Here is an 11,960-nt window from a genome sequence, read left to right as displayed (position 1 = left end):
TGTTGGTGATCCCATTCCAAGTGATAAGCATTCCGAACAGAAAAGATGCCAGTTTTCGTAGCATTCCAGGAGACAAAATCATCCATCATTCCAACCGAGAGTGGAATTCTTAAAATTCTCATCACATCGACACTCCTGAAAATTGATCTGATCAAAGGTTCATCCCATGATCTTGTATCGGGGTGGATGAGTTCAGCTACTTTTGTAAGAACCGTATTCCCTCGAGGAGTAATAATCTTCCTGGAACAAACCGACGGTATCCAGCAGTCAGACCAGATATTAATATTTGACCCGTCCCCAACTCTCCAAATATGGCCGCGCTTCAACGTTTGTAACCCGGCCCAGATACTCTGCCAAGAGTAAGAAGATCCCTTTTTCAGCTGTGCATTGAGAATATCGCCTGAAGGATAATATTTTGCTCTAAGAATCTGAGCACATAGTGACTCTGGTTCACACAGGAGCCTCCAGCTCTGTTTAGCTAGCATAGCAAGATTGAAACAATATAGGTCTCTAAACCCCATTCCACCTTTCGACTTCGGAACGCACATCTTCCACCAAGCAAACCCGTGCATATGTTTCTGCTCCTCATCATCTCCCCACCAGTAACGGGACATAGCATCTTGTATCCCTTTAATTACTTGTTTGGGCAGCTTGAAGACTGACATAGCATATGCAGGAATCGCCTGAATCACAGCTTTCAACAGCACCTCTTTCCCACCATAGGATAGTAACCTCTCCTTGTATCCTGCTAGCCGAGCACAAATTCTATCAATAAGATGTAAGAAGCAATCAGTTCTGTCCATCCCAATCAGAGGCGGTAGACCCAGATATTTATCCGTAATCGCTTCCGTCATAATATCCAATTCAGTGCAAACTTCTTCCCTGACCTCCACACGAGTACACGGACTAAAGAATATGCTGGATTTCGCCCCACTCACCAGCTGACCCGAGGCATTACAATAATCCTCCAAAATATTCCTGAGACACCTGGCATTTTGTAAATCTGCTCTCATAAGAATAAGAGAGTCGTCAACAAATAATAAATGAGAAACCGCCGGTGCCCCTCGACAAACCTTGACCCCGATGATATTACCCGCCTCCTCCTCATGCCGAAGCAGACTAGACAGTCCTTCAGCGCACAAAAGAAATAAATAAGGGGACAAGGGATCACCCTGCCGAAGGCCCCTTGTTGGGCGAAATTGGTCTGTCTCCTTCCCATTAAAGCGGACTTGGTATTTAACCGACTCCACACAGGACATAATCAGATCAATCCATACCTGATCAAAACCCAACCTGGATAAGATCTTTCTCAGGAAACTCCATTCAACTCGGTCATAGGCCTTATGCATATCTAGTTTGATCGCACATGTACCATATTTACCTTCCCTCTTCCTCTTAATAGCATGGTAGCACTCAAACGCCACCAACACATTATCAGTAATCATCCTTCCAGGGACAAACGCACTCTGTGTAGGTGAAATAATTTCCGGAAGAATAACTTTTAATCTTGCTGCCAAGACCTTAGAAATCACCTTGTATAGAACATTGCATAGACTTATCGGCCTATACTGTGATATATTCTCTGGATTATCAACCTTAGGTATAAGCACGATATTGGTGTTGTTCCAACCCTCTGGCACAACCCCAGAGTTGATAGCCTTTAAAACCTCATCAGTAAGCTCCTCCCCAATAAGACTCCAATACCGCTTATAGAAAATAGCATGAAGGCCGTCCGGCCCTGGAGCTTTCAAATCCCCAATATTAAACAGCGCTTTCTTCACCTCCTCACGAGAGTAGGGGGCACAAAGAGCTGCATTCATATCGTTCGTAACACAGGGCTTGACCTTGTTAATCACTTCCTCCTCTGGATCAGACACCTCCCTGGAAAACAAAGTTTCAAAATAGTTATTAATATGCACTTCTAGGTCCTTATCTTCTTCTATCCACCCTCCCCCTTCGTCTTTCAGCCGTTTTATAAAATTCCTCTTCTTACGAGCAGTCGCAAAATTGTGGAAAAAAGATGTATTTCGGTCCCCCGACTTCATCCAATTAGCCCTGCTCCTCTGCACCCATCTGATCTCCTCTTGTTCATGGAGGTTTTCAATCTGTATTTGAATATTTTGCGCCGCTGTCGTTGCATCATCAGAAAGTGGCCCCGACAGAATTGCATTGAGCTCATCTTGTAGCTCCTTCAAGCGCCTCTTCGGCTCCCCCAAGACTTGGCGGTCCCATGCATGGAGTGCAGCATGCACCGCACCCACCTTCTGGGCAAAGCCCCTGTTTTGCGGAACATTGGCATCCTCTCAGGCTCTCCAGACAATATCATCGAAGGATTCCTCAATCAGCCATTTTGCTTCAAACATCCGTTTCCCTCCACCAGCTCTTATTTGGGCAACATCAAAGTGCTCGCTGTCAACCGTAATAGGCCTGTGGTCTGATTTCCAAAAATCTTCATTAATGACCCCAGCCAAGGGAAATAAATCACGCCAGGCTTGGTTTGCCACCGCTCTGTCTAGGCGCTCTCTGATCCGCCCTCTTCTCCATGTAAAAGCATCACCCAAAAATCCCAAATCGGTCAAATTACAATGAGTAAGTGCATCTCTGAATTGTTGCATGCATCTTTGTGGTCTTAGATTACCACCCTCCTTCTCACTATTAGACAGAATTTCGTTGAAATCTCCAATTACTAACCAAGGTAAAGCATACATTCCATGCAGATCACGCAGGTAATCCCAGGAAAGGTGTTTACGCTCACCACTAGGTTCTCCATAGAAACCGGTAATTCTCCAAGCATTCGCTGTGTTCTCATCAATCCTTATATCCAAATAGTTTGTGTGGACCGAAAAAGATGTGACATTAAGTTCCTTTTTCCACAGCATTAACAAGCCCCCACTCCTCCCATCACTCTCAGACTCTATCATGTGATCATATCCTAGCTTCTTCTTTATAGTTACTGCCCTTGCTTTTGTCAAATGTGTCTCAGACAGAAAGAACACATCTGGTCTCAAACGCCTATGGAGGTCCATAAGCGCACCAACTGCCGAGGTTTTACCTAAACCCCGACAGTTGCATCCACATGTTTTCATTGTGCCCGGCGGTCACCCTCGAGAGGTGCCGCCGATCCTGCATTTTGGTTTGTTTCTGATGTCCCCCCCTCCTTTCGCTGTCTCTTAGAATCAGAGGAGTCCTCCTTCTCAAATAATGGATTTACCAAGGCTCCATCCACCACCATATCTGATGCTATAATAGCTAAGTTAGCGTTCACATTGACATCGCCAAATTCAAGTCTCCTCTTTGCCGCCTTCTCAGCATCTGTCATAGTTTCATCCTTGTTCTTACTGGGACTATTAGCAGTGTCTAGAAGATCAGGATCTACTATTTCCATAGCTCCTGCTCTCTCCGGATGCTGCCGCCAATCAACATAACCACCTCGGCCTCGTCCTCTTCCCTCTGTATAGCCCCCTCTCCCTCCAGATAGCCCATCCCCAAACCTCCTGGAATCCCCAAACGACCCCCTAGTATTACTGTTCGCATAGGCATAACCACGTCCACGCCCTCCTGCATAAATCCATTCCCCAAACTTCAGATTCTTTTCTTCATAAACCCCATCACCACACTCCTTGTACTCATGGCCTAGCAGCCCACACGCAAAGCAAAATTGCCCTAGCTTCTCATACTTGACTGCAAATAGAGATCTCTTCTTGTCAAGAACAATGGAGACAAATCTTGTCAATGGCTTTCTCACATCATGTTTGATCCGGAGTCGCACGTAATCACCCTTAAAAGCCCCAGATGGGATCATCTCCAAGGTTATAACTTGTCCCGCCGATCTCTCTATCAAGGGTTTAATCACTCTTTCCTTCCTGTATGCCTCTGGCAGTTTATGAACTTGGATCCAGATAGGCATATGATCAAGAGAAACCAAGTTCGGATCTGAGAATCCATCATATGGTGCCGTAACTAGCACCCAATCGCGGAACAACCAGGGGCCTCTCTCCATAACTTTCTCCCAATCTGCCAGACAAAAACATTGTATCACAAACCTATTATCATTGACAGCTCTAATGCTTATCTTCTGCGAAGAATTCCAAGCAGCGATCATCTGTTGAAATAGCGCTTCATGGCTGAATCTCTTCCGACAATTAACTCTTGCCACTGCCAACCAGCGGATGCTTTCAGCCAGCTCTTCCTCATCCTCCTCTATAACGAAGTCATCGAATTCTTCTTCGCCTATCTCCAGATTGCCAAACATGGAGTCTATCCCTTCATCACCGCTAGCCTGAGTATGGCACGGCGTGGACCTGCTCCCGTTCCCCTCATTACCGTCCTTATCACCACCTCCGCCTCCTCCAGCTAGCCCCGTCCCATCTGTCTCGCTCGCCGCAGACCTGGTTTCAGACATCCTGAGATCGGGGCACCTCGGACCCTAACCGCACGAGCAGCCTCGGTGAACGATCGCCGAACACACTCCTCCTTCCGCGGGATCAAGAACGAAGACGGCAGAAAACCTTGGGGATCAATCCGATCTCGACTCCAAACTCGCCGCCAAAGACGGAGAGGACCTAAACCCTAACGGGGACCCCTAGCCACGGCCTTGCTTGTTTTTTGGAAAGAACTTATAGGGAAATTAGCATCAACGTTTGCGGGCCTCTATCTAGATTCTTTTTTTAGCAAAACTGGCTTAGGCCAAGTTACGGGCGGGGCAATCAAGCAGAAAGCTAGTGGACTAGAAGAAGATGGGCCAAGTTACGGGAGGGGACGCGCCAGAGGCACGACCGATCGCCCGCACCGGATCGGTCGCCGGATATGGAGCGGTTTCCTAAAAAGAAGGGGGTCAAAAGCGAACGTGGCCTTTTGGATCTCGAATGCATATGCTTCCTTTATTTAAAACACATTTTTAACGTGTTTATTAGTATAAATGAATCAGGAAAAAAATGTCCGTATAACTGCACATCGGATGTGCCTGCAAAGTTTTTTCACCAGAAACCGACTTTTTTTGTGACCTGTGTAAAAAAGACAAATTTCCTATATGAAAAAACTTTATAGGGAAAATTCTTTATGATAGAATACTCCAAAATTCCTATAAAAATTCTTGAACCAAACGGCCCTTCAAATCGAAAGGGCCCTTAACCTATTTAAGCGTCTGTTTGACCATTTTTACCTATTTCATGGCTAATTTTCCATATCATATTGTAGAATAAGCACAAGACAGTACAATTTAACCACAAGCTGATCCTAAGAGTGCAAGCAAGTAGCTTTGAGCATTGTTTAAATATAAAACTGAAACGAAACAATCCAACACACCGAAATCACAGGAAAATCCTAGTGGCCTGGAAGATAGTGTTTTACTAGCATTACATATATTAATACCAGCAAAGATAATAGCAATAATCAAAAGAGCACTCTCGGCCAGAATGTCAACAGAGTTTTGTGCTCAACATGAATATCTACATCTTTTTGGTGCAGTTTCAACTCAAAGTTTAACCCGAAATACAACAATACATATATCTGCGTCAGCACACATGAATAGCATTGGCAATTTACAATGTAGCAAGCATCTTTGCCTGGTCAAAGGTTGCCCTGACAGACACCTTTGGTCTCTACATTGCAGCCTCCATTTTGCCAAGATCGGTACAAGAGGTTGTATACACATAATCACTGCGTATGTTCATTCTTGCGTACATGTCATCTGCAGTAAGGAAAACCCTGAGATTCCTGCGCGAACAAAATCACGACATGCATATTGTTATTGCTTTCGAAGATGGAGCACAATCACCATGATTATCCATGCAAGGCACTGCTGAGTGCACTGGTGCTGCGAAACATTTTTTTTTTTTGCAGAATGCAGATGAATCCCCCCCGCCCCCCCACCCACCCCCCCCCCTGGAGAATACTATCCAGTCCCTGTAAACAAGCAGAATCTGAAGTGATTTGGAGAATCAATCTCGGATTAAAGAACAATAGATTGAGTCAATCTACTTGACTACCTGCAAGATGCAGTGTGCTCTAACTGGGGAGACAAACACTTTAGCGACATGCTTGATGCAGCGAGTCTGCGAGTGAACCAACAAAATGATTCCATATGCATTTTGAGCGCAGGGGCAGTCATACTTTTGGGAGGTGATTGTGCAACCTCACGAAATCATCCATCACCAGATCAGATGGTCTAGCCTGCAAGCAATAGTGAATTAAGCACATGAGAGTGAAGGAGGCTGTTGGGAGGACCTGAGGGAGAGCTTACCGTAGCTGGAAGACCGATATTGGTAAGAGCGACCTCGATGTCAGCTGAAGAACATATGTGTTGAAGTGATTTCCGAAGCATCTTCCGCTTCCCATTGAACGCGGAGTTCACCTGAAATTGAAGTGCAGGAGTCTTAATGGCTATTCCCAACAGCTGGGAGTTAGCTGAACCTGGAATGTAAGAGGCAGGAAACTTATTGTTCAGTCTGACTCACCATTGCGAAGAAACTTTTGTTGGAAGAAACATGTGGGTACTCTCCAGCGTTCTTTAGTTTAAATCTTATAACACCACCATCAACCTGCATATGGCATCTGCGATAAGTATTTAGAAGTGACTGTAGCAATATGCCGTGCATAAGGACACTGGAAATAAGAAATTGCTTACCTTCGGTTGAGGAAAGAAATTTGCCCTCTCAACCTTGAACTTGTACTCAGGTTCTACAAAAAAAAAATGTATCTGTCATTAATAACTGTGTGTCTGCGCAGTGTCCGTCTAAATAACTAGGCAAAGGTTTGGAAATCAATTCAGGTGATTCGTAATTGTCAAGGCAAGAATTCCTTATAGAAAGCCCAACCTGATAAATCCTTTCCAATGAGAGTTCACTTACTGTACCCCTCAAGAAAGGGGAAAAAGGATGTATAGAAGCATAAATTATTTATACAAAGAGAATAAAAGAGTAAGCCAACTGGTAATCCTGGACGGTACTCAGGTGATATGAAGTTTTCAAAAAGGTAGGCCTAAAGGGAGACCCTCTTACCAGAGTAAAAATTCACAAATACATTGATAGGTCGGTACTCAGGTGTTTGTATTGCAGCGTTTGCAAGGCGTAGCGCTGTTTCATCCTGAAATGAAGAATTGCTAAGATGAAACTTTCTATTAAATGTGTACTGGATCGCCGTAAATGCTGAAGACTAAACAGAACCACACACACCCGTAGGAAGGAAAATCGAACAAAAAAGTTCATCAGAAGTGGTAGTAGAAGAAAAAAAAGATGCGTAGTTTTTTTACCATGTTCAAAACAGATAGGTAAACATAAATAAGGAGTCTTTCTAAAATACAAAACTAAAATATATCGTAATGAAGCAAGAAATAAAAAACATCAATATCTTCTGAACCAACATTGGCACGTAATTAGTTGGAAAGGTTGAGGTGATTGAAACCTGAAGCATAAGCACCATGACAGAGAAAACATCCCCCATTGGGAGGATTTGTTTGACAACTTCAGTGCTGACATTGAATGGTAAGTTTGACACAACCTGCAAGGTACAAAGTGTCATGTACTTATGAGAGCAGAATAGCACTTTCATCTCCAATAATTATTTAATTATGTGAAAAGTTTAGGGAAATACAAGCAACCCCAAACATTAATGCAGACCTTGGCATATTTCTTCTTGTGATGGGATTTCTCCTCCAGGATAGGGAGAAAATGGGAGTGAACATGAAATTTTGTGATATCTTCTTCAATGATCTGTGTTAACTTCTAAAAGTCATTATACATTGACATCTAAGTTTATTGTCAATATGAAAAAATCTAACTCAAATCTATAGCTTTGTAATATATGCGAAAACACAATCGATCTCTAGTGACCAGAAGAACAAATTATTAAAGCAGTAAATGTATCGCCTTAGATATTCAGAGTAGCAACTAGAGAGCAGTAAACAGTCCTTATTAAGAAAACACAGGCACCACCGTTGTAAGAGCATCTCCACCGGCCCTCCCAATAGCTCTTTGGGGATTCTAGAGAGAGAAACTGTCCACACCGGCGGTCCCGAAAAACCGCCGGCCATTTTTAGACCCCAATAAAAGCGCCGGCACGCCAGTAGCAATCCCTTCGTGAAGGGAGCCGATTGGGAGCGCTGGCATCCAATTTCTGCTGAAAAGTTGCATGTGCTCCACTTGCATGTGACAAAGTCCTCTAAAGATTCTCCTCTCTCCTACTTTTTCTGTCCCCACTTGCATGTGCATGCATGGTGCCGGCGCCTCTATTGGGTTAATTGGTGTGAGCCGCGGTCCCCAAATGTTAAGTGCATGCAGCCGGCGCTCCCCATAGCCTGCTGCCGGCGTGCATGCCGGCACTTTTTTGGGGAGGACCGGTCGAGATGCTCTAACACTTCTATCGCCATAAGAGCAAATTATTAAGTGCAGACTACCAGAGTGGCGATCGCAGTGTACCCTGATAAGTGATAACTTTTGAGCTTACCACCTGAGACGCTGCATGTTAACAACCGTGAACCATCCATTCACAATTTATTTTATGCAGAATGTACAAGATATGTTCAATCGGGAGTGATGGAAGTTGTGTCTATTACCCGATTTGTACATCTCCAAAAAAACACACACGAAAGAAGACAGAAGCCATAGGGATGATTTTACCTTTACTTATTTTGTTGAACAGTTTATAGCAATATAATGTCAGTAGTGAACACAGAATGAATAATGCACCAGATTCATTTGAGAAGAAGACAATACCTTCAATTGATTTGTGGATCCGAACCTATCTTTGACAAGGGCAGCCATATTCTTATCCTGTCACCAAACAAACATGGAACAAGATGGCATTTCAGATTATAGGCCAAAGCAATTAGAACAAGTAAAGTGCAAGCTATTTCTCACTGCTTGTATCGCAGGATAAATCCTAAAGTTGTTGCATCCCAATGCTCCAAGGCTAATTTGAAAACGAACTTGTTTGGGCACTATAACCGGGAGCTACCAATAATACTTCCGAAATGAAGACGAAACTCCACAAGTGCTTTATGCATTTTCAGAATATATAATCTTCAGAAGCAAGCAAACTCAACTCTCACTGAACTTATACCAGCGAATGTAGCTTACATAAAAATCTCGTGGGAAGATTTATCTCCGTGAAACTACCAATATACGAGGAAGAATAGAGTACATGAACCAAATCGAATTCATGGATACATGAGCATAACTGCAAACTGATCGAGCAGTAGTGCTAGATTGGCAAACTGAAATGAGCTGACCTTCTCGACGCCGACGACTGTGGCGCCGGCCGCGAGGAGCGCGGCCGTGAGCGAGCCCGTCCCCGGGCCGATCTCGAGCACGACGTCCCCCTCCTCCACCCCCGCCGCCGCCACCAGCTCCTCGTTCACCCTCGTGTTGAGCATGTAGTTCTGCAATCCAGCCAAGCAAACGCGCGTCGGCCCACAGTAAGTACACAGAGGGGGTTTCATGAAGGAGCGAGGAGACGGACCTGGCCGAGGGATTTGCGGGGGACGTGGCGGCCGTGGGAGTTGAGCGAGCGGATGGTGGAGTGGTAGTCGTCGGCGCCGCCGCCGTCGGAGTTGGTGGCGGCGGATGCGACGGCGGCGGTGGGCCGGATATGGCCGCGGGGTGGGGCGGTTACGTGAGGCGGCGGTGGCCGGCGGCGAGGATTCGCCGTAGACGGGGAAGGCCTCGGCGAGTGTGGGGATAAGGAAGTGAGCGCCACCATTTTCGAAGGTCTCTATTTTTTTTTTCCTTTCTGCTAGAGTATTATTATGTTGGGTACTACTCCGTAGATTCAAATGGAAAGCCCACAAACCCAAAACCACCGAGCGCCGGCCTCCCAGAAACCCCAGACCCTCTCCGCCTCGCCAGCCGCCGGCAATGGAGAAGGAGACTGCGACGGCTGCGGCGGAACCCGCTCCCCATGTAACCAGCGATCTCATCAGCGGTCTTCCCGATGATATTCTCGGCGCCATCATCTCCATCCTCCCCACCAAGGACGGCGGCCGCACACAGGCCCTCTCCCGCCGATGGCGCCACCTCTGGCGCTCGGCGCCGCTCAACCTCACGGTCTGCTCCCAAAGCTTCATCTTCCCCAACTTCATCCTTCCCTCCGCTGTCTCCAAGATAATCGCTGAGCACCCTGGTCCCGCCCGCAGATTCTTTTTCCTCGGATTCAGCGACCTCTACTCCGAGCTGGAGAGTTGGTTCCACTCCCGAGCCCTCGCCAACCTCCAGGAGCTTACTGTCCAATGCTTCAAGCCACCTGCGTCCAGCCACCTGCTGCTACCATCCCTGCTCCGCTCCGCGTCCACTCTCCTTTTTGTCACGATCAGCCATATCAATTTCCCCGATCAGATCGCACCATGTATGCGTTTCCCTCTCCTCAAGCAGCTCTCCTTGCTTAGCCTTTCCATCTCCGGGGGCGTCTTCCATGACTTACTCTCTCGCTGCCATGCCTTGGAGAGCTTATTCGTGTCGGAAGTTCGTGCTGAGGGTTGCCTCCGTGTTAGTTCCGCGACTCTTCGTAGCATTGGCTTAGAGGGCAACCATTTTCGGAAAATGGAATTGGTCATTGAGGACGCTCCTCGCCTTAAAAGGCTATTATTGCCTCGCGGAAATGGTTGTCGGACTATCCGGATAATGAGGGCACCTAAACTAGAGATATTAGGCCCCTTCTCACGTGATTTCTCCAAAATTCAGGTTTTCAAGGTATCAACAGCCAAAATCCAGCATTCCCACACACAGATAATTTATGTTTTGATGTTCATTTTTTCTTTATCAGGGACTGAGCCCAGTTAGCATGACGAACTCGATGTGCACTGTAAAGGTTTTGGCCGTCGGTTCTTGTAGTTCTCAATTGAATGCAGTTCTTAGCGTCCTCAGGTTCTTCCCCTGTTTGGAAAAACTCTATGTCACTGTGAGTATTCATCTTTGCTTGCTTTAAATATCTGTTTTGATTTGATTGGCATATTATCTAATCTAGTTAGCAACATCTTTAACAATATGCTTCTTATTTTCTCTCTGAAGTTATGCTCTCGCTATGAGATGGATAAGAAATGTGAGCCTCAGTATGACCCACTACATCCAATTGAATGCCTTCAGACCCATCTCAAAGAAGTGGTGTTGCGACATTACTCTGGCCATGAGAAGCAGGTTGACTTTGCCAGGTTCTTTGTTTTGAATGCAAAAGTGCTCAGCAAAATAGAATTTCAAGCATATGGCGACTACAGCAATGAACCGGTAGCTTATCAACACAGACTACTGCAAGTGGAAAACAGTGTTTCTCGAGATGTTCAATTTGAAATCAGGAGTAATTGTCGTTGGCATGATTGCCATCTCAAAGAGCACATCCACAATTTGTCAGTGTGGGACCCCTTCAAATTGATGCCTGGACGTTGCGCTATTATATGTAGACCGTGTGCTTGTACCTGAATATTGCATTGTATTAAGCATGGATAATGAGTTGAACAACTAGTCTAGATGAGTTGCGCGACTAGTCTATGAGTAGTAACTTGACTGTCGACTAGGTCGGTCAACTCGATTAGTTCCTTGAGTCGATGAGTCGAAGTACTAGTCTAGACTAGTCCTGCTGATTGAGTCGATCGACTCAAGTGAGGTGGCTGGGAAGAATTTACCTGGACGAGATAACTTGTGTTAAACTTATGTGAGTTTTAGTTATTGAATCTCTTATTTGGTTGTCATATATGATAGTATTTGGTACTAGCTATTGCTGAAGTACATGTCGACTATAAGAGCAATAGTTTAGACTAGTCACGACTAGTCTATGAGTCGGTACCCGACTACTCGGCTCGGCTCATCGACTTGTAATTCTTGGTATTGAGCATAAGTTTGCTCTATTATGTCTAAAGTTCCTTTGTAATTCCAGTAACTTGTGAAGTTACCTCGCGGAAGAAACTTTGGAAAGCAACAAGAATTTACTGCATAAAAGTTCTAATGGCGAGAGCTGCAAAACATTTACTGCCAAAA

The 11,960-nt window shown here is 45.4% G+C and overlaps 2 protein-coding genes across 7 annotated transcripts; one reads left to right on the top strand and one right to left on the bottom strand.

Annotated features, from left to right (window-relative positions):
* Positions 1-5,338: 5,338 nt before the first annotated feature.
* On the bottom strand, positions 5,339-9,744 carry LOC127308650 (ribosomal RNA small subunit methyltransferase, chloroplastic). Of its 5 annotated transcripts, none has more exons than XR_007856697.2 (11): positions 9,457-9,743; positions 9,227-9,376; positions 8,712-8,768; positions 7,617-7,709; positions 7,402-7,497; positions 6,999-7,083; positions 6,626-6,678; positions 6,456-6,539; positions 6,242-6,352; positions 5,988-6,171; positions 5,339-5,715 (listed from the first exon to the last, which is right to left on the bottom strand). XR_007856697.2 is itself a non-coding variant. In XM_051339526.2 (11 exons), the coding sequence occupies exons 1-11, from the start codon at positions 9,694-9,696 to the stop codon at positions 5,686-5,688; spliced, it is 1,059 nt and encodes a 352-aa protein (XP_051195486.1). In that variant the 5' UTR covers positions 9,697-9,744; the 3' UTR covers positions 5,339-5,685. The 5 variants fall into 5 exon arrangements, 2 of the variants coding, with proteins under 2 accessions (XP_051195486.1, XP_051195487.1); XR_007856698.2 differs by having other exon boundaries at positions 5,339-5,689; XM_051339526.2 differs by having other exon boundaries at positions 6,112-6,171; positions 9,457-9,744.
* A 41-nt stretch (positions 9,745-9,785) lies between these two features.
* Positions 9,786-11,674, top strand: LOC127308649 (putative FBD-associated F-box protein At5g22720). Of its 2 annotated transcripts, XM_051339524.2 has the most exons (4): positions 9,806-10,040; positions 10,130-10,682; positions 10,756-10,890; positions 11,001-11,674. In XM_051339524.2, exons 1-4 carry the CDS (start codon positions 9,928-9,930, stop codon positions 11,403-11,405), a joined length of 1,206 nt encoding a protein of 401 aa, XP_051195484.1. In that variant the 5' UTR covers positions 9,806-9,927; the 3' UTR covers positions 11,406-11,674. The 2 variants fall into 2 exon arrangements, with proteins under 2 accessions (XP_051195485.1, XP_051195484.1); XM_051339525.2 differs by having other exon boundaries at positions 9,786-10,682.
* Positions 11,675-11,960: the final 286 nt, after the last annotated feature.

Source organism: Lolium perenne, chromosome 6, assembly GCF_019359855.2.
Source record: "Lolium perenne isolate Kyuss_39 chromosome 6, Kyuss_2.0, whole genome shotgun sequence".
Taxonomy (NCBI): Eukaryota; Viridiplantae; Streptophyta; class Magnoliopsida; order Poales; family Poaceae; genus Lolium; species Lolium perenne.
The sequence above is the reverse complement of the archived record's forward strand: the minus strand, read 5'-3'. Positions and strand labels throughout refer to the sequence as shown.